General features: G+C 68.6%; 6 protein-coding genes across 12 annotated transcripts in view; 1 reads left to right on the forward strand and 5 right to left on the reverse strand.

Moving 5' to 3' along the window:
• Positions 1–425: 425 nt before the first annotated feature.
• On the reverse strand, positions 426–3142 carry NAA10 (N-alpha-acetyltransferase 10, NatA catalytic subunit). Of its 2 annotated transcripts, XM_086871173.1 has the most exons (8): positions 2999–3142; positions 2561–2659; positions 2011–2069; positions 1847–1892; positions 1302–1417; positions 1175–1219; positions 957–1041; positions 426–820 (listed from the first exon to the last, which is right to left on the reverse strand). In XM_086871173.1, the coding sequence occupies exons 1-8, from the start codon at positions 3017–3019 to the stop codon at positions 593–595; spliced, it is 699 nt and encodes a 232-aa protein (XP_086727299.1). In that variant the 5' UTR covers positions 3020–3142; the 3' UTR covers positions 426–592. The 2 variants fall into 2 exon arrangements, with proteins under 2 accessions (XP_086727299.1, XP_086727300.1); XM_086871174.1 differs by lacking the exon at positions 1175–1219.
• Positions 3143–3296: 154 nt separating this feature from the next.
• HSD17B10 (hydroxysteroid 17-beta dehydrogenase 10) lies at positions 3297–5762 on the reverse strand. 2 transcript variants are annotated; one of them, XM_086871170.1, is made up of 6 exons: positions 5627–5762; positions 5378–5542; positions 4646–4810; positions 4195–4323; positions 3997–4105; positions 3297–3918 (listed from the first exon to the last, which is right to left on the reverse strand). In XM_086871170.1, the coding sequence occupies exons 1-6, from the start codon at positions 5648–5650 to the stop codon at positions 3728–3730; spliced, it is 783 nt and encodes a 260-aa protein (XP_086727296.1). In that variant the 5' UTR covers positions 5651–5762; the 3' UTR covers positions 3297–3727. The 2 variants fall into 2 exon arrangements, with proteins under 2 accessions (XP_086727296.1, XP_086727297.1); XM_086871171.1 differs by lacking the exon at positions 5378–5542 and having other exon boundaries at positions 5627–5665.
• A 1128-nt stretch (positions 5763–6890) lies between these two features.
• PFKFB1 (6-phosphofructo-2-kinase/fructose-2,6-biphosphatase 1) lies at positions 6891–12058 on the forward strand. Its single transcript, XM_086871165.1, has 14 exons — positions 6891–7087; positions 7468–7593; positions 8071–8167; positions 8260–8326; positions 8449–8523; positions 9033–9089; positions 9246–9367; positions 9732–9939; positions 10595–10741; positions 10820–10924; positions 11004–11133; positions 11577–11639; positions 11750–11814; positions 11941–12058. The coding sequence occupies exons 1-14, from the start codon at positions 7060–7062 to the stop codon at positions 11998–12000; spliced, it is 1350 nt and encodes a 449-aa protein (XP_086727291.1). The 5' UTR covers positions 6891–7059; the 3' UTR covers positions 12001–12058.
• Positions 12059–12083: 25 nt separating this feature from the next.
• LOC111944165 (non-structural maintenance of chromosomes element 3 homolog) lies at positions 12084–14010 on the reverse strand. The gene is made up of 10 exons (XM_086871172.1): positions 13762–14010; positions 13555–13626; positions 13405–13468; positions 13224–13303; positions 13059–13153; positions 12875–12954; positions 12760–12802; positions 12629–12691; positions 12276–12390; positions 12084–12180 (listed from the first exon to the last, which is right to left on the reverse strand). The coding sequence occupies exons 1-10, from the start codon at positions 13801–13803 to the stop codon at positions 12118–12120; spliced, it is 717 nt and encodes a 238-aa protein (XP_086727298.1). The 5' UTR covers positions 13804–14010; the 3' UTR covers positions 12084–12117.
• Positions 14011–14194: 184 nt separating this feature from the next.
• GNL3L (G protein nucleolar 3 like) lies at positions 14195–19587 on the reverse strand. 2 transcript variants are annotated; one of them, XM_086871163.1, is made up of 15 exons: positions 19518–19587; positions 19393–19430; positions 19188–19289; positions 18608–18688; positions 18332–18415; positions 18142–18268; positions 17942–18045; positions 17722–17866; positions 17410–17497; positions 16646–16823; positions 16198–16340; positions 15613–15743; positions 15445–15542; positions 15198–15369; positions 14195–14664 (listed from the first exon to the last, which is right to left on the reverse strand). In XM_086871163.1, exons 1-15 carry the CDS (start codon positions 19528–19530, stop codon positions 14480–14482), a joined length of 1689 nt encoding a protein of 562 aa, XP_086727289.1. In that variant the 5' UTR covers positions 19531–19587; the 3' UTR covers positions 14195–14479. The 2 variants fall into 2 exon arrangements, with proteins under 2 accessions (XP_086727289.1, XP_086727290.1); XM_086871164.1 differs by lacking the exon at positions 14195–14664 and adding an exon at positions 15035–15125.
• Positions 19588–19802: 215 nt separating this feature from the next.
• Positions 19803–21941, reverse strand: part of HUWE1 (HECT, UBA and WWE domain containing E3 ubiquitin protein ligase 1) — a 56909-nt gene continuing 54770 nt past the window's right edge. For all 4 annotated transcript variants that reach the window (XM_086871152.1, XM_086871150.1, XM_086871151.1 and 1 more), the window contains 2 exons: positions 21113–21303; positions 19803–20294 (listed from right to left, as the gene is read on the reverse strand). In XM_086871152.1, the coding sequence (XP_086727278.1) occupies positions 20192–20294; positions 21113–21303 (294 nt within the window). In that variant the 3' untranslated portion in view covers positions 19803–20191. The remainder of the gene's footprint in view (positions 20295–21112; positions 21304–21941) is intronic.

The following is a 21941-nucleotide window of genomic DNA, read 5'->3' on the forward strand; positions in this document are numbered from 1 at the left end:
GGAGCTCCGCCGACCCCGGGAAACCGAACCGCGGCTTCCCGAACCTGGGGGGAGATGGGCGGGCGGGGGAGGAAATCGCCTCCGGGCCGATCCCGATCCCGGTTCCGTTCCCGGTCCCGGTTCCGATCCCGGTCCCGGTCCCGGCCCCCCCCGAACAGCGGCGCCGGTTCCTCCCCGCCCCCTCCGCACGGCGGCGCTACCGCTGCGCGTCTCCGCCAATCAGCGGCCGGATCCCGGCGCGAGCCGCGCCCCCACCAATCAGCGGCTGAGGCCACGCCCCCGAGGCACCGCCCAGCGGCAGAGGGGCGTGGCCAAGACAAAGCCCCGCCCCCAGCCCGCGGGGAGGGGGCGAGACCCCCCCGTGACCCCCCCAAAAAGGCAGGAGCGCCCCCCGAGCAGGGTCACACACACAGACACGGCCAGGCTGGACACCGAGGGGCTTTACTGCCCCCCGCAAGCACCAACGGGGGCCTGGGGGGGGCCCAGGGATCTGGGGGGGCTCCCGGGGGTCCCAGGGGGCTCCCGGAGATCTGGGGGGGCTCCCGGGGGTCCCAGGGGGCTCCCGGGGATCTGGGGGGGCTCCCGGGGGTCGCTATGAGGCAGAGTCGGAGGCCTCGGAGCTGTCCTTGACGTCGGTGCTCTCGGTGGTCTCGCTGACCTCGCTGACGTCTTTGCTGTCGCCCCCCCCGTCCTCGTGGTGGGGTCCCGGGGGGGGGTGCGGGGGGGGCCCCCCCGAGCCGCAGACCCCATCCCCACTCCGGGGGGGCTCGGCGGGGGCGGGGGGCCGGCCCCGCTCCTTCTGCTCCACCTGCTTCCTCAGCTGGGCGGGCACAGAGGCGTTACCGGGGGTCCTGGGGGGGGGTGGGAGCCCCCCAGGAGGGTTTGGGGGTCCCGGGGAGGGGGGGGGAAGCCCCCCAGGAGGGTTTGGGGGTCCCGGGAGGGGAGGGGGGCTGTACCTCATCGGCCATTTGGGTCAGGTCCCGTTTCATGGCGTAGGCGTCCTCCCCGTCCGCGTAGTACTTGGGCTCCACCTCGCTGATCCTGGGGGCGGCGCGGGGGGCTCGCACGGCAGGGCGGGGGGCGTTTCACCCCCTCACGGGGTGCCTGACCCCCCCAAACCCCCCCGTTTCCTCCCACAGCTCCCCCAAAGCCCCCCCGGCCCGGCCCCACTCACTGGAAGTTGAGGGTGTTGGAGTAGAGGTGCAGCGCCGCCCGGTTGCTGCCGAGGACCAAGGGGGGGTTATTCTGGGGGTGTTCCCGGGGGTCTGGGGGGGATTGGGGGGCACGGGGGGGGGTCTCACCTCTTGCGGACGTGCAGGGACACGTATTTGGCGTTGAAGTTCTCGATCATGGCCCGCGACGCCTGGTCCATGAGCTTCTGCGCCAGCCCCAGGCGCCGGTGCGAGCGTTTCACCGCCTGCGACGGCCCCACGCGGGCTGGGACACCCCAAAAACAGCCCCGGGGACCCCAAAAACAGCCCCGGGGACCCCAAAAACAGCCCTGGGGACCCCAAAAACAGCCCCGGGGACCCCAAAAACCACCCCACACCCCCGGGACACTCCCAGATCGCCCCGCACTGGCCCTGGAAAAGCCCCCAGAGCCTCACAAGCCCTTAAAGAGCCACCAAAGCCTCTCTGAGATCGCCCCAAACCCCTCAAGTGACCTTAAAGCGCATCCCAAGCTCTCCGACCCCACCCAAGAGCCCCCCAAAACCCCTCAGGGAACTCCCCGAGTGCTCAGGCTCCCTCCAAGAGCCCCTCAAGGGCTCCCAAACCCTCAGGTGACCCCAGAGACCCTCAAAGAGCCCCCTCCCCACCCCGAGACCCCAAAGCTCCCCCTCCTTACCAGGGATGTGATGTGCCCGTGTGGGACGTCATCGGGGTCCTCCTCCCTGCACGAGCACGGGGAGGGGGTGAGACCCCCCAGATCCCACCAGCCACCCACCCCAGACCCCCCCAGACCCCCGGAGAAGGTGGGGAAGAGACGCCCCCTCCCCACCCCACACTCACATCTTGGCCAGGACGTATCCCACGATCTTCCCGTTCTCGTCCTCGGCGATGTACGAGAGCTGGGGGGGGGACAGGGGTCAGGGGGGCTCTGGGGGCAATTCCAGGCGTTCCTGGGGGAGGGAAAAGGATCCGGGGGGTCCCGGGGGGTGGATCTGGGTGTCCCTGAGGGGGGGGAGCCAGGGGGTCCTGAGGGGGGAAATCCCAAGGTCTGGGGGAAGGATTCAGGGGGTCCCGGGTGTCCCTGAGGGGGAATCGGGGGGTCCTGAGGGGGTCCCGGGGGGTCTCGGGTGTCCCTGAGGGGGTCCCGAGGGTCTTGAGGGGGATTGAGGGGTCCTGACAGGGGATCAGGGGGTCCTGAGGGGTCCTGGGTGTCCCTGAGGGGGTGCTGAGGGGTCCTAAGGGGGTTCTGGGTGTCCCTGAGGGGGGATCGGGTGTCTCTGAGGGGGTCCCGGGGGTCCCTGAGGGGTCCCGGGTGTCTCTGAGGGGGTCCCGGGGGGGATTCGGGCCCCGGGGGTGTCCCAGGGAGGGTCCGGCTGTTCCAGGGCCGCACCTGGGGCCAGGAGAGGCCGTGGTAGAAGTAATATTTCATCTGGTAGTTCTCGGGCAGGCAGAGCAGGTTGCAGTGCTGCATGTTCATCAGGTCCTCGGGCTGCCGGGCGGCACCGGGACACCGGGAGTCACCCCGGGACACCGGGAGTCACCCCGGGAGTCACCCCGGGACCGGCCCCGCCGCTCCCCCGCACCGGGCCGGGCGCTCGGAGCCCCCACCGGGGCACAGGACCCGCCTGAGAGCCCCGGAACTCCCCGGTTCCCCCGTCCGAGGGCCGCTACCGGAGCCGGGTCCCTCCCTCAGACACTCGTGACCCCCCAGCTCCCCGGCCCAGGGCCCGGTGCTCCCCTCACACGTCCCGGTATCACCATCAGATCCCTCCCCGCTCCCCCTCGCCGAGCCCCGGCTGAGCCCCCCCCGCTCCCCGGGGCCGCCCACCCTCGCGTTCCGGATGTTCATGGCTGCGGCTCCCGGTGCCGGTCGCGATTCCCGATCCCGATCCCGGTCCCGGTCCCGGCTCCGCTCCCGGTCCCCTCACGAGCCGCTTCCGGCGGAGGTTCGCCCCCGACCAATCAGCGCTGAGCCCGCCCGCTCGCCCCGCCGGACTGACAGGCGCACCAGCCAGTCAGCGACGAGATCCGCGCGTGCCTCCCGCTGCCCAATCACGTGTAGAGCGCTTGGGATTGACAGCGGCACGAGCCAATGGGGAGAGACGGGAGGCGGGGCAGCGCAAGGCTCGGAGGCCGCGTGGGCGAACACGCTTTATTGCGGTGGGGGAGGGGCGGGGGGGACTCCCGGGGGTCCCCACGTTCGGGGGGGGGGGGGGCTCGGGATGGGCCCCCCACACCTGAGCGGGGTCCCCATCGCGGGGTTTCGCGACTTCCTGAGTGATGTCACAGCCACACTGCTGGGGTTTGTCCCCAAATCGCGGGGTGTCCCCGCTCGGGGTGGGGGTCGTGTCCACTCGGGGTGGGTCGTGTCCACTCGGGGGGGGTCGTGTCCGCTCAGGAAACACCGTTCCCACCCATCCGGTGCCCCCAGTCCTCGTCCCCGCAGCGCTCCCGTCCTGGAGTGTCCCTGGAGCGTGTCCAGCCACAGCGTCCATCCCCGCCGGGTCCCGGCGTGGCCGCTCCCCCTCCCCAAATTCGGGCCGGGGGATGCCCCGGCTCAGGGCTGCATGCGCAGGGCCCCGTCCAGCCTCACCACCTCCCCGTTGATCATGGGGTTCTCGGCCAGCGCCTGCACCAGGTGCGCGTACTCGGCCGGGTCCCCCAGCCGGGACGGGAACGGCACCTGCTGTCCCAGGAAATTCCGAACCTTCTCGGGGAGCCCGGCCAGGAGCGGCGTGGAGAACAGCCCTGCGGAGCCCCAAAAGCGGGGGGTGACCGGGGAGCTCCCCCGCGCCCCCTCCCCGGCCCCGCCGCCCCCAGACCCACCTGGGGCGATGGTGACCACGCGGATGCCGAGCGGCGCCAGGTCCCGGGCGATCGGCAGCGTCATGCCCACGATGCCGCCCTTGGACGCCGAGTACGCGGCCTGGCCCACCTGTGGGGAGCGTGTGTGGCCACCGCAGGGTCCCCCCGCCCGCGGCCCCGGGGGTCCCGGGGGTCCCGGGGGTCCCGGGGGTCCCTGACCTGGCCCTCGAAGGCGGCCACGCTGGCCGTGTTGACCACGAGCCCGCGGTGGCCGTCGGCGTCGGGCTGGTTGCGGCTCATGAGCTGCGCGCTCAGGCGGATCACGTTGAAGGTCCCCACCAGGTTCACCTGCAGGAGGAATTGGGGAGGGGGTCTCGTGGTGCCCCCTGTGCTGGGAACACCCCAAAGTGCCCACATCCACTGAGGAGGTCACCCCTGATCCACCCCACCGACCACCGAGCCCCCCAAGACCCCCACTCACACTGATGACCCTCTGAGCCCCCTGAGCCCTCTGAGCCCCCCGAGCCCCCCTAAGCCCCCCGAGCCCCCCGCTCACGTTGATGACCCCCCGAGCCCCCCGAGCCCCCCGAGCCCCCCGCTCACGTTGATGACCCCCCGAGCCCCCCGCTCACGTTGATGACCCCCCGAGCCCCCCGAGCCCCCCGCTCACGTTGATGACCCTCTGGAAATCCTCCAGCTCGTGCACTTTGTCCTTTTTGCTGTTGTAGGTTTTGACGGCGATGCCGATCCCGGCGCAGTTCACGGCCAGGTCCAGGCGGCCAAAATTCTTCTGGGCCAGGGCCAGCGCGGCCCCCACGTCCTCGGGAGAGGTCACCTGGGGGGAGGGGCTGTCACCTGTACCTGCTCACTTGGGGTCACCTGGGGGGGGAGGGGACCCGAGGGGAGGGGGGGGTCACCACTGGGGTCACGCTGGGTCACGGCTGCTGGGGCTGAGGTGGGGTCGGGGTCACTGTGGGGTGACATCGGTGGGGTGACAGGGGCAGGGTCACTGTGGGGTGACATCGGCGGGGTGACATCGGTGGATGTCACTCCTGGGGTCAAGGTGGCCCCGCATCGAGGGGGGGCTCAAGGCAGCCCCCACCTGCTCAGGTGAGGCCCCCCGGGGACAAGGGGCGGGTCCCAGGGGGTGCCACAGGAGGGGGCGGGCTGCGATGTCACCACCGAGGTCAAGGTGACCCCAAGTTCTCACTCAAGGCCACGCTGGCCCCACTTTGGGGGGTCTCGGGCTGGTCCCACCTCCTTGGCCAAGGCCACCTGTGGGGCCAGGGGCGCTCCCTGCGAGGTGCGGCCGCAGCCGGGGGGCTCAGCGGGGGCTGGGGGTGACCCCCCGCTCGGGGCCGCTGATGCCACCGGCTGTCCCCGGGAGCCCCCCGGTGCTCACATCGGCCGCGGCGAAGGCGCAGCGCTCCCCGAGCTCCCGGGCGAGCTGAGCCCCGGCGGACGCGGGCAGGTCCAGCAGCACCACCCGAGCCCCGCGCTGCAGCAGCCGCTCCACCGTGGCCCGGCCCAGCCCGGAGCCGCCGCCGGTCACCAGCGCCACCAGGCCCTGCCCAGGGGGACACGGAGGGGTCAGCGGGGACGGGAGACCCCCGCACACACCCCCGGGGACCGGGGAGGGGGGTCCCGGTACCTTCACGCTGCGAATCGCCGCCATCGCCGCCGCCCGGCCAATGGCTGCGGGGGGAGGGAGCGGGAGGGACCGGGGAGGGAGCGGGAGGGACCGGGGAGGGACAAGGGAGGAGCGGGGGGAGAGGGGAGGAGAGGGGAGGGACCGGGAGGGACCGGGGGAGGGAGCGGGGGAGACCGGGGGGGAGCGAGTGGGATCGGGAGGAGAGGGGAGGGACCGGGGAATTACCGGGGGGACACGGGGGGGACACCGGGGAATCACTGGGGAATTACCGGGGAATTACCGGGGAATTACCGGGAATTACCGGGGAATTACCGGGGAGTTACCGGGGAGTTACCGGGGAATCACCGGGGAATCACCGGGGAATTACCGGGAACTACCGGGGAATTACCGGGGAATTACCGGGAATCACCGGGAATTACCGGGGAATTACCGGGAATCACCGGGGAGTTACCGGGGAATTACCGGGGAATTACCGGGAATTACCGGGAATCACTGGGGAATCACCGGGAAATTACCGGGAATTACCGGGGAATTACCGGGGAATCACCGGGGAATTACCGGGGAATTACCGGGAATTACCGGGAATCACTGGGGAATCACCGGGGAATTACCGGGGGGACACGGGGGGGACACCGGGGAATTACCGGGGAATTACCGGGAATTACCGGGGAATCACCGGGGAATTACCGGGAATTACCGGGGGACACCGGGGAATTACCAGGAATTACCGGGGAATCACCGGAAATCACCGGGGGGACACCGGGGGGACACGGGGGGGACACCGGGGGGACACCGGGGGCTGCAGCCCCGGGGGAGGGACGGGCAGGGGTGGGGGGATCACGAGCGGGGGTCCCCGGCGGGATTGAGGGGGGGCCCGGGGGGGGCCCGAGGCGCTGAGGGTCGCGGCCCCCCGGGGGTCAGGAGGGGTCCCATGGGGGGGGTCCCGGTCCCCTTTCCTTCCTCATCCCCAGGACTGACCCCCCCCTAAAGAGAGACAGGGCTGAGAGCTTCGGGGGGGGGGGGGAGCAGGACCCCAAAAAAGGGGCCGGGGACCCCCGAGGGGACAAGAGGCGCTTCCAAATCCCCGGACTGGGATTCCCAAAGGGGGGAAATTCCAGCCCCCTCCCCAAAAAAGGGGTCGGGATCGGGACCCCCGGAGCAGAAAATCGCCCGGGGAAGGAGGGGGGAGGGTTGGGGGGTCCAGGACCCCCGGGGGGGGGCACGGAGGAGCCCCGGGGAAGGCCCCAGGACCCCCGGGGAAAGCCCCAGGACCCCTGGGAAAGCCCCAGGACCCCCGGGAAGGCCCCGGGACCCCCGGAGGTGCCGGGGTGAGGTTCCCCGGGGGGGCCCCGCTGGCCGTGCCCGGCCCTCCCCGCCCCCCCAGGGTGTAACGTTACCCGCGACCTTCCCGGGGGGCACCGGCAGCGCCGCTCATGGAGGAGAAAACCCCCAAAATCCCCGGTACCGGGGGCGTCCCGGGCACGGCGGGGGGGTCCGGAGCGGGGGGGGACACCGGGCGGGGGAGGGGCAGGGACACGGCGGTGACATCGCAGCGGCTGACAGGGACCCCCCCCACACCCCAAAAAAGAGTGGGTGCCCCCTTTGCACCCCCCGAGCGAGACGGGGATAAAAGCGGGGGCAGCGGAATTTGGGGAGGGGGGGACACACGCTGAGGGGGGGAAATCCCCCCAAAGTCACCCCCGGGGAGGGACCCCCCCCATCGGGACAGGCTTTTCTACCCCAGCTTGGGCTGCAGGGGGGGTTTGGGGGTGCCAAGGGAAATGGGGGGGTCTGGGGGGGGAAGAGCGCTGTAGCCCCCCTCAGACGCCCCCTCCCCGCAGCCTCGGTGCCGCAGTTCACCAACTGCCCCACCATGGTGATCCTGGTGGGGTTACCCGCCCGCGGCAAGACCTACATCTCCCGCAAGCTCACCCGCTACCTCAACTGGATCGGCACCCCCACACGGGGTGAGTGGGGAGGGGGATCCCCCCTGGGCACCCCCACACGGGGTGAGTGGGGAGGGGGATCCCCCCTGGGCACCCCCACACGGGGTGAGTGGGGAGGGGGGATCCCCCCTGGGCACCCCCACACGGGGTGAGTGGTTTTGGGGTTCGGGGGGACCCCTGGGCACCCCCACACGGGGTGAGTGGTTTTGGGGTTCGGGGGGACCCCTGGGCACCCCCACACGGGGTGAGTGGGGTGGGGGGATCCCCCCTGGGCACCCCCACACGGGGTGAGTGGGGTGGGGGGATCCCCCCTGAGCCCCCCGCACACGGGGTGGGTGATTTTGGGGTGCAGAGGGGCTCCCCGGAGGTTCGGGGGTCCCCTGAGCCCCCCCCACACGGGGTGGGTGATTTTGGGGTGCGGGGGTCCCCTGAGCCCCCCCACACGGGGTGGGTAGTTTTGGGGTGCGGGGGTCCCCTGAGCCCCCGGCCCCTCCGCAGTGTTCAATGTGGGTGAGTACCGCAGGGAAGCCGTGCCCAGCTACAAGAACTACGAGTTCTTCCGTCACGATAACCCCGAGGGGGTGGAAATCCGCAGGTCAGAGTTTGGGGGGGGGGGGGAGGCGTTTTTTGGGGTGAATTTGGGGGGTCCGAGCTGAGAGAGCCGCCCCCCAAACCCCAAACTCGCAGGCACTGTGCCCTGGCTGCCCTGAAGGACGTGCGCGCCTACCTGAGCTCTGAGGAGGGGCAGGTGGCGGTAAGAGCCCCCTCCCCGCCCAGAAAAATTAACATCTAAATAAAAATTCAATCATGAAATCGTTTAATTTATTAAAAATAATTAAATATCTCATGGGGGGGGTGTTTAAATTTGTCCCCAAGGTGTTCGATGCCACCAACACGACGCGGGAACGCCGGGACACGATCCTGCAGTTCGCCAAGGAAAACGGCTACAAGGTGAAACGGGGGGGCAGGAGGGGTTTGGGGGGGCTTTAGGGGTTCGGGGGGGGTCTTAGAACTGCTGGGGGGGGTCTCAGAGCCGTTTTGGGGTCTCAGAGCTGTTTTGGGGGTCTCAGAGCTGCTTTGGGGGGGTCTCAGAGCTGCTTTGGGGGGGTCTCAGAGCTGTTTTGGGGGGGTCTCAGAGCCGTTTTGGGGTCTCAGAGCTGTTTTGGGGGTCTCAGAGCTGCTTTGGGGGGGTCTCAGAGCTGCTTTGGGGGTCTCTGAGCTGCTGGAGGGGTGCCCACAGGACGGGGGGGGGGTGACGCTGTTTTGGGGGTGTTCTCGGTATGGGGGGGGCAGTGACAGTTTGGGGGTGTCACATCAGGGGGTGTGGCACTGATTTGGGGGTGTCATAGTGGGGGGAGGGGACACTTTTGGGGGTGTCACAGTGGGGGGAGGGGACACTTTTGGGGGTGTCACAGCGATGGGGAGGGGGAGCCACCGGCGCCCCCCTTTTCCCCCCCCAGGTTCTGTTTGTCGAGTCCATCTGTGACGACCCCGCCATCATCGAGGAGAACATCAAGGTGAGCCCCCATCCCCGGGCTGTGCCCGCGGGGACGCGCAGGTGACGGCTGGGGGGAGCCGCCCGCGCCCCCCAAAAATCCCCGAACCCCCAAATCCTGGCAGGGCTGGGGGGAGCCGCCCGCGCCCCCAAAATCCGTGCACCCCCAAATCCGCAGCAAGTGAAGCTGAGCAGCCCCGATTACAAGGGCCGAGCGCAGGACGAGGCCGTGGCCGATTTCCTCAAGCGCATCGAGTGCTACAAGGCCACCTACGAGCCCCTGGACGACGAGCTGGACAGGTGACCACGACGAGCTGGACAGGTGACCCCCGCCCCATGTGCTGGACAGGTGACCCCCACCCCACATTCTGGACAGGTGACCCCCACCCCACATTCTGGACAGGTGACCCCTGCCCTACATTCTGGACAGGTGACCCCCACCCCACATGGACAGGTGACCCCTGCCCCACATTCTGGACAGGTGACCCCTGCCCCACATTCTGGACAGGTGACCCCTGCCCTACATTCTGGACAGGTGACCCCTGCCCCACATGGACAGGTGACCCCTGCCCCATGTGCTGGACAGGTGACCCCCACCCCACATCCCCCCACTCCCCCCCGGGCCTGCCCTGACCCGGGACCCCCCGCATCCCCCTCCCCACAGCGGCCTGTCCTACATCAAGATCTTCGACGTGGGCGTGCGGTACCTGGCGAACCGCGTGCAGGGCCACGTGCAGAGCCGCACCGTCTATTACCTGATGAACATCCACGTCACGCCCAGAACCATCTACCTGAGCCGCCACGGCGAGAGCCAGCTCAACCTGCGCGGCCGCATCGGCGGCGACTCGGGGCTGTCCCCCCGCGGGCAGCAGGTGGGGCTGGGGGGTCACCTGGTGGGGACACACCTGGGGGGCTCAGGGCTGTCCCGCCATGGACACAGGTGGGGCTGGGGGGGTCACAGCCAGCTCACCTGCAGGGACACACCTGAGGGACTCGGGGATGTCCCCCCATGGACACAGGTGGGGCTGGGGGGGGGGGTCACCTGGTGGGGACACACCTGGGGGGCTCGGGGCTGTCCCCCCGCGGGCAGCAGGTGGGGTCACACCCAGCTCACCTGCAGGGACACACCTGAGGGACTCGGGGATGTCCCCCCATGGACACAGGTGGGGCTGGGGGGGGGGTCACCTGGTGGGGACACACCTGGGGGGCTCGGGGCTGTCCCCCCATGGACACAGGTGGGGCTGGGGGGGTCACACCCAGCTCACCTGCAGGGACACACCTGGGGGGCTCAGGGATGTCCCCCCATGGACACAGGTGCGGTTGGGGCGGGTACAGGTGAGGGGTGGGGCTGAAGAAGGCCACACCCCGGCGCTCCCCAGGCAGGGTGAGGGCTGTGCCCAGGTGACAGAGGTGGGGACAGAGGTGGGGACAGAGGTGGGGACAGAGGTGGGGACAGAGGGAGGACAGGTGGGGACAGGTGGGGACAGGCGCAGGCGGCGGCCGCAGCCCCCTCCCCGCCCCTGGCAGTACGCGCAGGCGCTGGCCCGGTTCATCCGCGGCCAGAACATCGGCGAGCTGAAGGTGTGGACCAGCCACATGAAGCGAACCATCCAGACCGCCGAGGCGCTGGGCGTGCCCTACGAGCAGTGGAAGGCCCTCAACGAGATCGACGCCGTGAGCCGCGCCCCCTTGTTTTGGGGAGGGGGGCGCCCCCCGAGCGCCCCCCGCGCCCCCAACGCCGCTGTCCCGCAGGGGGTCTGCGAGGAGATGACCTACGAGGAGATCCAGGAGCGCTACCCCAAGGAGCTGGCGCTGCGGGACCAGGACAAATACCGCTACCGCTACCCCAAGGGCGAGGTACCCCCAGAATCCCCCCGGGGGGACGGCTGGGCTGGGGGGCAGGGGGCCGGGGACACCCCCTGAGGTCACTCTGCAGTCCTATGAGGACCTGGTGCAGCGGCTGGAGCCGGTCATCATGGAGCTGGAGCGGCAGGAGAACGTCCTGGTCATCTGCCACCAGGCCGTCATGCGCTGCCTGCTGGCCTACTTCCTGGACAAGAGCGCAGGTGAGGCCGTGGGGACGGCTGAGGACGGCTGGGGATGGCCAGGGGACAGCTGGGGATGGCCAGGGGACAGCTGGGGATGGCCAGGGGACAGCTGGGGACAGCCAGGGGACGGCTGGGGACAGCTGGGGATGGCCAGGGAACAGCTGGGGATGGCTGGGGACAGCTGGGGATGGCCAGGGGACAGCTGGGGATGGCTGGGGACAGCTGGGGATGGCCAGGGGACAGCTGGGGATGGCCAGGGGACAGCTGGGGACAGCCAGGGGACGGCTGGGGACAGCTGGGGATGGCCAGGGAACAGCTGGGGATGGCTGGGGACAGCTGGGGATGGCCAGGGGACAGCTGGGGATGGCCAGGGGACAGCTGGGGATGGCCAGGGGACAGCTGGGGACAGCTGGGGACAGCCCAGACCTGCTGTGCCCACCTCGTCCTCTGAACCCCCCCAGATCAGCTGCCCTACCTCAAGTGTCCCCTGCACACGGTGCTGAAGCTGACCCCCGTGGCCTACGGTGAGCGTCCCCCCGCAAAAGGGACTGTCCCCCTTGTGTCCCCCCCTCCCCAAAACGGGGACAATCCCCCCAAAGCCCCCCCAGCTGCAGCCAGCCCCCCCTGCCCCCAGGCTGTGAGGTCGAGTCCATCTTCCTCAACATCGAGGCGGTGAACACGCACCGGGCACGACCTCAGGTGAGGGTCCCCCAAACCCCCCGTCCCCAAACCCACCCCAAAAGCGGGGAGCAGAGCTCATGAACCCCACCATAAGCGGAGGGGGGTGTTGGAATTTGGGGGAGACGCCGCATCTTCACCCCACAGAACGTCGACATCAACCGCACCGCGGCCGACGCGCTCAACACCGTCCCCGAGCACTTCTGAGGGGTCCCTGGGGGGGACAAGGGGAGCCCCCACCCCAAATTAAACCTCCTACAACCAAGCATCGAGCCTGGAGACCGGGGGGCTGCACACCAAAGGGGTGCCTTTATTTTGGGGGGGTCAGGGGGTGGCCGCGGCCTCGCTGTACTGGCTCGCCCAAAACGTGGGGTCCTTGCCCTGTATCTGAGTGAGAAAAACAGGGGAGGGGGCATCAAATCGAGCCCTGGAGCCCCCCAAAATCCCAGAGGTGCCCCCCCCCCCCCCAAACACGGCCTCACCTTCGCCACGAAGTTCAGCACGTCCTTCCTGGAGGTCTCCTTTTCTGCCCGCGGCCCCCACTGGAACTTGGACTCGGGGGGGTCCGTCAGGGGGATGGGGGTGGTCTCCAGGTACCTGCAGGGGGCTGGCTGGTCACCCCTCCCAGCAGCTTTTGGGGGGGCTCAAGGGGGTGTCCAGCGCTCCCCGGCCCCGCCAGGGCCCCTGGAGCCGCGGGGCGTGGGGGCTGCGGGCTTTGCTCTGCGGTGTGGTATAAACAGCCCGGCCTGGCTGGCGCCGACGCTGCTCTGGGCACACCGGGACGGGGGACCCCCCAAAACCCCCCCAAACCCCACCCCAGGAGCCTCCAACTCACTTCTGCCGCACAAACTCCTCCGTCACCAGCTTCCGGACGTCCCCGAACACGCTGTGCTGCTTCCTGAGGACGGGGGTTTGTCAGGGTGGCGCCGACCCCCCCGTCCCGCGCGCGTCCCCCCCGCGTCCTACCCTGGGTACACACGGAGCTGGTGCAGGAATTCCCACAGAGCACCTGGAAAAGGGGGTGCCCGTGAGCGGGGTGCCGGGCCAAGCGGGGCGCGCGGGGCTCTGGGACAGGACTCACTGTCTTTGACCGAGTTGCCCTTCATGAAGATGAAGCTGAGGATGATCAAGAGGAGCCCCATCTTCTGCTTCTCCTTGTCCCTGCGGCAGACATCGGCGTGTCACCCGTGTTGGGGGGGGGGACACGCTGATGGGGGTCTCGCCCCCACAAATCAGCCGGGGGTCCCCCAGGAGCAGCCCCTCACCTGCACAGGTGCTCGCCCTGGGCACGGGGCAGGTTGTTGATGAGGATGAAGATGTGGCGCTTGGGGTCGATCTCCACCAGCTGCAGCCCGAACACCTGCGGGAGGACAAGGGTTAATCCGTGGGGTATCTCCCCCCAGCCCCCTCCCCTTCCACGCTGCCCTCACCTGCTGCAGGGTCCTGCCCGCCCTGTTGAGGATTTCCGAGTAGGCATCTCTGTATTCGCGGATCACGTTCTTCAGCATGTCTGTGTGGAAGGGAAGCGCTGAGGGAGCCGCAGCGCTCGGCTCCCCAAAGCCAGCCCCGTTCGGGATCCACACGCCGTGCAGGGGGCTCCTCTCAACGTACCTGCCCTCTTGATAGGGATCTTCTTCTGGTCCTTCACCAGCAGGAACTGAACCAGCTCGCTCACCTGTGAAGGAGCAGGGAAGGGCGAGAGCAGGCTGGCAACAGAGGGATGCAGACACAGCTCCGGGGAGAGAGGGGATCTCAATCCACCTTCTGGTTCACTTGCTCCTGCGAGTGCCGCTCGGTCTGGGTCGGGATGAAATCATCCTCCGCATCGTTCGTCTGAGCGGAAAGGACAAGGGAAGCGGGGAAATTGATGCTGGGGAAGGGACCAAAACCGAGGAGGAGGAGAGGATGGGAGGAGCCATTTCCGGGGAGAGTAAATGAGGGGAGAACGGGGAGGGGTCAGCCCCTCACCTGAGAGGAGCCGAGTCCTTTGCTGCGCTTCCGCTGGGACATCTTTCACAGCAGCTCTGAGAGGAACACAAGCACCGGGCGGCCTAAAAGCGCGATGAGCTCGCCCCTCAGGCCATCCCCCGCGTCCCACCCTCAGCAGGGCCGCAGAGATCCCGTCCGAGGCCTGCCCAACGACCCGGCCCAGCCCCGAACCGTCACCGACCGCGCTCCGCCTGCGACTGCGCGGCCCCGCCCACACCCGCCGCTACCGCCCGCGCCAGCCGCGCTCCCCATTGGCCCAGCCCAGCGCTCGCCCCGCCCACCGCTCCACCCCGCGTCACGATTGGCCGAGAGCTCGAGCTGCCCCCCCCCCCGGGCCCGCCCGCAGAGTCTCGCGCTTCCCGCCCCTCCCCTCAGGTGGCGAAAAGAGCGGGAAAGGCGCGCGCCCCCCCCCTCCCCTCACGGCGGCAAAATGGCGCCAAGCGCTGCAAAAAAACCCCCACGAACCAGCCCAAAACGAGGCGGGACGGCCCCTTCCACCCCTCCCTCCGCCTCATCAGCCGTTATTTGAAACACCTGTGCTGCCCTCACCACCACCTGTGGCTGCTGCTCCTCACAGGCGGAGGAAAAGGTGGCAGAATGGTGGGTGGAGGCCGAGGGGAGCTCGGTGGCCGCGTTCCCCCTCCCCAGCCCGGCACTGGGGGCACCCCAAAATCCCGGGGGAACCTTCACACCCTGCCTATACAGGTGAGGGTGCTGTGAGGGCTAAGGGTGACGGCTTAGGGAGGCACCCTGTGCTTTTTGGGAGGGTCCGAGGGGGTTTTGGGGAGCTGTGAGACCTCAGGGAGTGTGTGGGGTGTCCGAGGTGGCTTTTGGGGTGTCCGAGGCGGCTTTTGGGGTGTCCGAGGCGGCTTTTGGGGTGCTCTGGAAGGTTGGGGGGGTTCATTTAGTGTCAAAGTGGGGTACTGGGTGCTACAGGAATTGGGGAGGTTGTGGAGGTGGAGTGTCTTTAATAATGGGGTGCAACCCTAATGCTGAGCCCTCCCCAGTTCTGAGGTTCACTAAGTGGCTGAGCGTTACATTTTCTATATCAGCTGTAAAAACTGATAAGTTTTTAGTGATCCCCACTCACCCCCCCAGCTGTAAGATGCAGTGAGACCCCCCCAAAACCCTTCCAGGGACAAGGACCCCCAAAAACCTCCACATTTCAATCTCTTACCTGAGAGACCTCCCAGACCACCCCTACAGCCCCCCCTGCTCCCTTAGTTATTTTGTTTCTGAAAAGATTGAACTGTTTCTCATTTAAATACAGCTATTTAATTTATAAAAGCCTCAGAACTGCATGGCTGCCTCCAGTGTCTCCGACAGCTTCGTGGCGATTTTCTCTGCGGGATGGGATCAGGAGTTTGAGGGGAGGCGATCAGGGGGGGTCAGGAAAAGGGGGTGACTTCACTCACCTGCTCTTTTTTGCAGTTTTTTCCTCCTTTTCCCGGCTGCCCGCAGCCCCTGGCCCTGGAGCAGAGGGGGGAGCGCAGCCACCTCCTCCAGACTGGGGGCTCGGGGCACTGGATCCCCCCCAGCGCCCCCCGACTTCACCCGGGGCTTGAGCTCCACTGTCATCGTGCTGAGCTGGGGAGGGGGCGTCAATTATTAACCCACTGCCCCCCAAAAAAAACCCCCCCACCTCAGCAAATCCCTTCCCACCTCCAGGTCAGCGCTGTCGTCCTCCATGGCTTCTGCTGCCCCGTCCTCCTCAGCATCGCCCGCAGCCAGCCCGAGCCCCGCCACCGTCACCGGGACAGCTGCGGGGGGCCAGGTGAGTTTTGGGGGGTCCCCCAGGGGTGAGGGGAGCGGGGCTCAGGTGCTGCTCACCTGCCAGGGCCTCGGCATCGCCCCGTTCCAGAGCCTCCAGGTCCAGCGCGGGCCCCAGCGCCGGCAGGATTTGGGCCTCCAGCTGCACCCCCTGCGATTTGGGGGGGTGGGTGTAGTACGAGATCTTCCCGCTGTGGTGGGGGGGAAAAAAGGGGGGGGTCAGGGGGTGGGGAGACCCTTCCTGTCCCCAAAAACAGGGCTCAGGGTGTGGGGGGACCCTGCAGCCCCTCCCAAATGGGGTGACAGGGGGTGGGAAGACCCCTCCAGTCCCCAAGAAGGGGATTATAGGGTATGAAAAGACACCTCCGAAGCCTGAAAAAGGGGAGTCAGAGTGTGGGGGAGACCCCAGAGCCCCCCAAAAAAGGGTCACGGAATCTGAAGAGACTCCTTTGATCCACAAAGGGCTCAGAAAGTGTGGAGAGACCTCCCCCCACCCCCAAAAATGGCATCAGGGCACAGGGCAGACCCCTCAAAAATGGGGTTGGGACGGTGTGGGAAGACCCCTCCTGTGCCCAAAAACGGGGGTCCAAGGGTGGGGAAACCCCTCCCAGCCCCCCAGAAAGGTGCCCCCCCTCCCTGACGCACCCGGTCCAGTCGCGCAGCAGGGCCACGGCGGCGGCCTGGGCGTCCGGCAGCCCCCCCGGGCGGAGCCGGCCCTGCCGCCGCGCCAGGTGCGCCAGGAACTGCAGGGGGTCGGCGCAGGGAGGGACCCCGTAGAGCTCGCCCAGCTGTGGGGGGACACGCAGGGGCTGTCACCCCCACCCTGCTCCCCTCCCCGTGCCCAGAACGGGCTGGGAACGCCCAAAGCTGGGGAGGATCCCCCCAAAATAACCTCCCCTCCCCGCTGTTACGGACAGGGGGTTTGAGCCCCCCAACCCATCCCGATTTTGGGGGTCACTTTAAAGCTGAGCACTAAAACTGCTGATTCAGCTGGAAGAACGGGGTTCCCCCAAATTGGGAGCTCACCCTTCCCGTTGCCGTGGTGATGGTCCCCCCCCATGAACCCTCAGCCCCCCCGGGGGTCCCCACGCACCTGCTGGGGGGGGCAGCGGCGCAGGATGGCGCAGGCGGGGCTCAGGGGGTCCCGCAGGCGCTGGGGGGCCAGGGCCCCCCTCAGGGGGGCGGCGGCCGGGGGGTCCCCCGAGTCCAGCACCACGCCCGGACAGTCCAGGAGCCGGATGTGCCGGTCCAGCTGCACGGCCTGCAGGCACCTGGGGGCGGGGTCTGTGTCACACCCACCCACCCACCCACCCACCTGTGCACCTGGGGGCGGGGTCTGTGTCACACCCACCCACCCACCTGTGCACCTGGGGGCAGGGTCTGTGCCACACCCACCCACCTGTGCACCTGGGGGCGGGGTCTCTGCCACACCCACCCACCTGTGCACCTGGGGGCGGGGTCTCTGCCACACCCACCCACCTGTGCACCTGGGGGCGGGGTCTGTGTCACACCCACCCACCTGTGCACCTGGGGGCGGGGTTTGAGTGCCACACCCACCCACCTGTGCACCTGGGGGCGGGGTTTGTGTGCCACACCCACCCACCTGTGCACCTGGGGGCGGGGTTTAAGTGCCACACCCACCCACCTGTGCACCTGGGGGCGGGGTTTGAGTGCCACACCCACCCACCCACCTGTGCACCTGGGGGCGGGGTTTGAGTGCCACACCCAGCTGGGCGGGGTCTGTGCCACACCCACCTGGGGGTGGGGTCAGCCCAGGTGCCTCCCCCAGCCCCCCCTCCCCCTGGGCCGGGCACTGTGACCCCCCTGTGACCCCCGCCCCAGCTCTGGGGGTCTCACCTGGTGACGCCGGGCACGGCCCCCACGCTGCAGGCGCGGCTGCGCTTGAGGCTGTTGATGAGGCTGCTCTTGCCCACGTTGGGGTACCCTGGGGAACAGGAGCGCTCGGGGGGGCCCCAAAACCCGGCCCCCACCCGACCCCAGCCCCCAAACTGCCCCCCAGAGCCCCTCACCTATCACACCCCCAGCCCCCCAAACTGCCCCCCAGAGCCCCCAAACTGCCCCCCAGAGCCCCCTCACCCATCACACCTCCACCTTCACAGCCCCCCACTCAACCCCAGCCCCCCAAACTGCCCTCCAGAGCCCCCTCACCCACGACCCCCACGGTGATGGAGCTCCTGCCGCCCCCGCAGCGCCCGTAGTTGCTCAGGATGTGCAGGAGGCTCTCGGCCCCCACGCAGGCCCCCCCTGCCAGCACCTCCTCGGGGGCTGCGGCCGCCGGCACCCGGCTCTGCTTCTGTGGGGGGCACGGGGTGGGGTCAGGGGGACCCCCGAGCCCGAGCCCCCCATTCCCCGGACCCCCAGCACCCACCAGGTTGCGGCTCTGCTGCTGCGTGCACGCCTTGAAGGCCACGGTGGGGCACTGGGCCCGCAGGTGCTTCAGCCAGGCGGCCACCACGTCCCGCGGCACCAGGTCTGGGACAGACAGAGCGGGGTGTCCCCGGGGCCGTGGGGACAGCGGGAACCCCCAAATCCGCGCCGGGACCCCCCCAGGACCCACCCCCCCCTCACCGATCTTGTTGAGGACGAGCACGAGGCACTGCTGGGGCCGCAGGGCCCCCTCCAGCCGGGGGCTGCGGCAGCCCTGGGGGTCGCGGGCGTCCAGCACCTCCAGCACCACGTCAGACGCCGCCAGCACCTGCCAAAATGGGGGTTCAGGCGGGAAAGACCCCCCAAAAATCCCCCCAATCCCGGCACCGACCTTGCGCAGCTCCCGCCCGAACTGTCGCAGCGCCGCCTCGTCCTGGGGGGGCTGGGGGGGCTCCTCCTCCTCCTCCTTCTTCTCCTGGGGGCACCTGTGTTATGGGGACCCCCCATCCATGGGAGAGACCCCCGGGGAGCCCCCCGATTTATGGGGGAATCCCCCCTATGTGGGGAGCCCTTTGTCCTAGAGGACAGACCCCCCATCCCAGGGGAACCGCCCGCCCTGGGGAGCCCCCCAATCTTTCGGGAGCCCCCCGGGGGTCCCCAGCCCCACCTGGCTCTGGAAGTGCTGCTGTCGCTGCAGAGCGTCCGCCAGGTGTGCGGCCAGGTGTGAGCGGGGCTGCACCTGCAGCGCCTGCGGGACACGGGGGGTCAGACCCCCAAAATCCCCTGGATCAGACCCCCAAACCCCCCTTGGATCAGACCCCAAACCCCCCGGGTTTAACCTCAAACCCCCCGGGGTTTAACCCCAAACCCCCCGGGGTCAGAACCCCAAAATCCCCGGGATCAGACCCCAAAACCCCCCTTGGATCAGACCCCAAACCCCCCGGGTTTAACCTCAAACCCCCCGGGGTTTAACCCCAAACCCCCCGGGGTCAGAACCCCAAAATCCCCCCTGGATCAGACCCCAAACCCCCCGGGTTTAACCCCAAACCCCCCGGGGTCAGACCCCCAAAATCCCCGGGGTCAGACCCCAAAATCCCCCCTGGATCAGACCCCAAACCCCCCGGGGTCAGACCCCCAAACCCCCCGCGGTCAGAACCCCAAAATCCCCGGGGTCAGAACCCCAAAATCCCCCCTGGATCAGACCCCAAACCCCCCGGGTTTAACCCCAAACCCCCCCGGTTCCGTACCCGGCCCTGCCGGTTCTTGCTCTGTTGCCGCACGAAGGCGGCGAAGCGGCCGAGCTGCGGCACCCCCGGGTCCTTCTTGATCCCGCCGCGGGCGCGCCGGGCCTGGGGACAACGTGGGGGTCACACACCGGGGGGGTCACACACCGGGGGGGCAGCGGCTGCACCCCCAAACCCGCCCGCTCCCCTCCCTCCCCCGGGGCCGCACCTGGACGCGCTTCTTCCGGGACGCCTCCACCTGTCGGCCTGCAGGGAGGGGCGGGGTGAGCTCGGGGGGCGAGGGGGGGTCCCCAAAACCCCCCCCGGGCCCTCCCGGTGCCTCCCCGAACTCACGGGAGCGGGTCATGGCTGCGGCGCCCACGCTGCCGGGGATCCCTGGCGCTGCTCAGTGGCGTCACTTCCGGCGCGGGTGGAAATGACGTGACCAGCGTACCTCACTCGCCGCGCCCAACATGGCGGCGCGCACAGCCACACCCAACATGGCGGGCACCTTTCCCTCGTGCCGCGCTCCAAAACGGGGTCCCCGACCCCTCCCCCCCCTTTCTGGCCACCGTGCCACGCCCAACATGGCGGCCAGCCCCGCCCCGCCCCTCCCCCCAAGAACGACCGGGACCGCCCTTACCAAGAGTGCACTTTTTTATTCCTTTTTTTTTTTTTTTTTTTTAAACTTTTTCTCTCAGTTTTGAGGTGGGGGGGGAGGGACTGAACTTATTTATAATTTCAGGGGCTTCCCCCCCCTTTTCCACCATCCCCACCCCCCCCAGCCCCCAACGCGGGGGAGGGGGCGAGGGGGGAGGGGAAGGAGGGAACCCCACCCCCTCCAACAGAGCCAAACCCCCCCAAACCGGGACCGGAGGGGAAAAAAAAAAAAAAAAAGAAAAAAAATTAACCCCGAAAAAAACCCAAAAAAAACCCAAAACAAAAACAAAAAAAAAAAAAAAAAAAGCCAATGGAACAAAAAAATATATATATATTTATAGAGCCCCGGGGGGGTCGGGGCTGCCCCCCTAGGCCAGCCCGAAGCCCTCGGAGCACTCCTGGATGGCGAGCAGCAGCATGTGCCGCAGCTTCTCGTAGCTCTCGTACGCCGGCAGGTCCAGCTGGTTGAAACTGGGGACACGGCGGGGCCAGCGTCACCCCCCGGGGCCAGCGTCACCCCCCCGGGGCCAGTGTCACCCCCTGGGGCCAGTGTCACCCCCCAGGGCCCACCGTCACCCCTCGGGGCCAGCGTCACCCCCCGGGGCCAGTGTCACCCCCCCGGGGCCAGCGTCACCCCCCCAGGGCCAGTGTCACCCCCCGGGGTCAGCGTCACCCCCCGGGGGTCACCGTCACCCCCCGGGGCCAGCGTCACCCCCCAGTGCCACCGCTGGCACCCCCAAATCCCGATCCTCGGTCCCGGTGTCCTCGCCTGGCCCCACCCAGTGCCACCTCACCTGTGTCCCGTCCTCCTGCTGTCCCCCCTGCCACCCCTTCATGTCCCCCTGTCCTGGGTGTGGCCACGGGAGGCCGTGTGTCCCCCCCGTGTCCCCCCTGTGTCCCCTCACCAGGTGTGTGATGTCCCCAATGTCCCCCCTGCCCCTCACCAGGTGTGAGCCGAGGGCAGGTGTGAGCTGTCCCCAATGTCCCCAGTGTCCCCAATGTCCCCAATGTCCCCTGTCCCTCACCAGGTGTGAGCCGAGGGCAGGTGTGAGCTGTCCCCAATGTCCCCAATGTCCCCCCTGCCCCACACCAGGTGTGAGCCGAGGGCAGGTGTGTGAGCTGTCCCCAATGTCCCCAGTGTCCCCAGTGTCCCCAATGTCCCTCACCAGGTGTGTGCTGTCCCCAGTGTCCCCAATGTCCCCAATGTCCCCTCACCAGGTGTGAGCCGAGGGCAGGCGTGAGCTGTCCCCAGTGTCCCCAATGTCCCCAGTGTCCCCCGTGTCCCTCACCAGGTGTGAGCCGAGGGCAGCCGGTCGGTGGAGCGGTCGTCGCGGTGGATCTGGAATTTCTGGATGCCGTTCATCCCCTCCAGGGCAGCGAATCCCTGCAGCGGCACCTTGGACGTGCCCGTCACGAACTGCAGGAACTTGGCGCGGTCGGCCTGGTCAAAGGAGCGCAGGGCACGCCAGAACCACTGGATCTGAGGTGGGGACGGGGACGGGGGGACACGGGGACAGGGGGACAGGGACAGAGACAGGGGGACACGGGGACAGGGACACGGGGACAGGGACAGGGACAGAGACAGGGGGACACGGGGACAGGGGGACAGGGACACACAGGGACAGGGACAGAATGAGCCACCAGCATCCCCCAGGTGCCAGCCCCACCTGGATGGAGTTGCCCTGGTACCCCAGACCCCCCCAGGACCCCCTCAGGATTCCCCCAGACCCCCCCAGGACCCCCCAGACCCCCCCAGGACGCCCCCAGCCCCACCTGGATGGAGTTGCCCTGGTACCCCCAGACCCCCCCAGGACCCCCCAGACCCCCCAAACGCCCCCAGCCCCACCTGGATGGAGTTGCCCTGGTACCCCCAGACCCCCCCAGGACCCCCCAGACCCCCCCAAACGCCCCCAGCCCCACCTGGATGGAGTTGCCCTGGTACCCCCAGACCCCCCCAGGACCCCCCAAACGCCCCCAGCCCCACCTGGATGGAGTTGCCCTGGTACCCCCAGACCCCCTCAGGACCCCCCAGACCCCCCCAGGACGCCCCCAGCCCCACCTGGATGGAGTTGCCCTGGTACCCCCAGACACCCCCAGGACCCCCAGACCCCCCCAAAC

This window comes from Cyanistes caeruleus, chromosome 34 (assembly GCF_971803275.1).
Source record: "Cyanistes caeruleus chromosome 34, bCyaCae1.hap1.1, whole genome shotgun sequence".
NCBI lineage: Eukaryota > Metazoa > Chordata > Aves > Passeriformes > Paridae > Cyanistes > Cyanistes caeruleus.

What these genes read in the sequence shown, in the direction of transcription:
- NAA10 (XM_086871173.1), bottom strand. Translation starts at nt 3,019, where the DNA reads ATGAACATCCGGAACGCGAGG. An exon ending in TCCCTGCACGTCCGCAAGAG is followed by an intron (nt 1,220 to 1,301) that starts GTGAGACCCCCC and finishes GGTCCTCGGCAG; the next exon opens with CAACCGGGCGGCGCTGCACC. An exon ending in TGACCCAAATGGCCGATGAG is followed by an intron (nt 821 to 956) that starts GTACAGCCCCCC and finishes GTGCCCGCCCAG; the next exon opens with CTGAGGAAGCAGGTGGAGCA.
- HSD17B10 (XM_086871170.1), bottom strand. Translation starts at nt 5,650, where the DNA reads ATGGCGGCGATTCGCAGCGTGAAG. An exon ending in GCGCCTTCGCCGCGGCCGAT is followed by an intron (nt 4,811 to 5,377) that starts GTGAGCACCGGG and finishes CCCTCCCCCCAG; the next exon opens with GTGACCTCTCCCGAGGACGT. An exon ending in CGTGGTCACCATCGCCCCAG is followed by an intron (nt 3,919 to 3,996) that starts GTGGGTCTGGGG and finishes GGGGCTCCGCAG; the next exon opens with GGCTGTTCTCCACGCCGCTC.
- PFKFB1 (XM_086871165.1), top strand. Translation starts at nt 7,060, where the DNA reads ATGGAGGAGAAAACCCCCAAAATCCCCG. An exon ending in GATCGGCACCCCCACACGGG is followed by an intron (nt 7,594 to 8,070) that starts GTGAGTGGGGAG and finishes GCCCCTCCGCAG; the next exon opens with TGTTCAATGTGGGTGAGTAC. An exon ending in CTTCCTGGACAAGAGCGCAG is followed by an intron (nt 11,134 to 11,576) that starts GTGAGGCCGTGG and finishes GAACCCCCCCAG; the next exon opens with ATCAGCTGCCCTACCTCAAG.
- LOC111944165 (XM_086871172.1), bottom strand. Translation starts at nt 13,803, where the DNA reads ATGTCCCAGCGGAAGCGCAGCAAAGGACTCGGCTCCTCTCAG. An exon ending in GATCCCTATCAAGAGGGCAG is followed by an intron (nt 13,304 to 13,404) that starts GTACGTTGAGAG and finishes CCTTCCACACAG; the next exon opens with ACATGCTGAAGAACGTGATC. An exon ending in GGGCAACTCGGTCAAAGACA is followed by an intron (nt 12,803 to 12,874) that starts GTGAGTCCTGTC and finishes CCCCTTTTCCAG; the next exon opens with GTGCTCTGTGGGAATTCCTG.
- GNL3L (XM_086871163.1), bottom strand. An exon ending in CATCACCGTGGGGGTCGTGG is followed by an intron (nt 17,498 to 17,721) that starts GTGAGGGGGCTC and finishes CCTGTTCCCCAG; the next exon opens with GGTACCCCAACGTGGGCAAG. An exon ending in GCCGCTGCCCCCCCCAGCAG is followed by an intron (nt 16,341 to 16,645) that starts GTGCGTGGGGAC and finishes GTCCCCCCACAG; the next exon opens with CTGGGCGAGCTCTACGGGGT.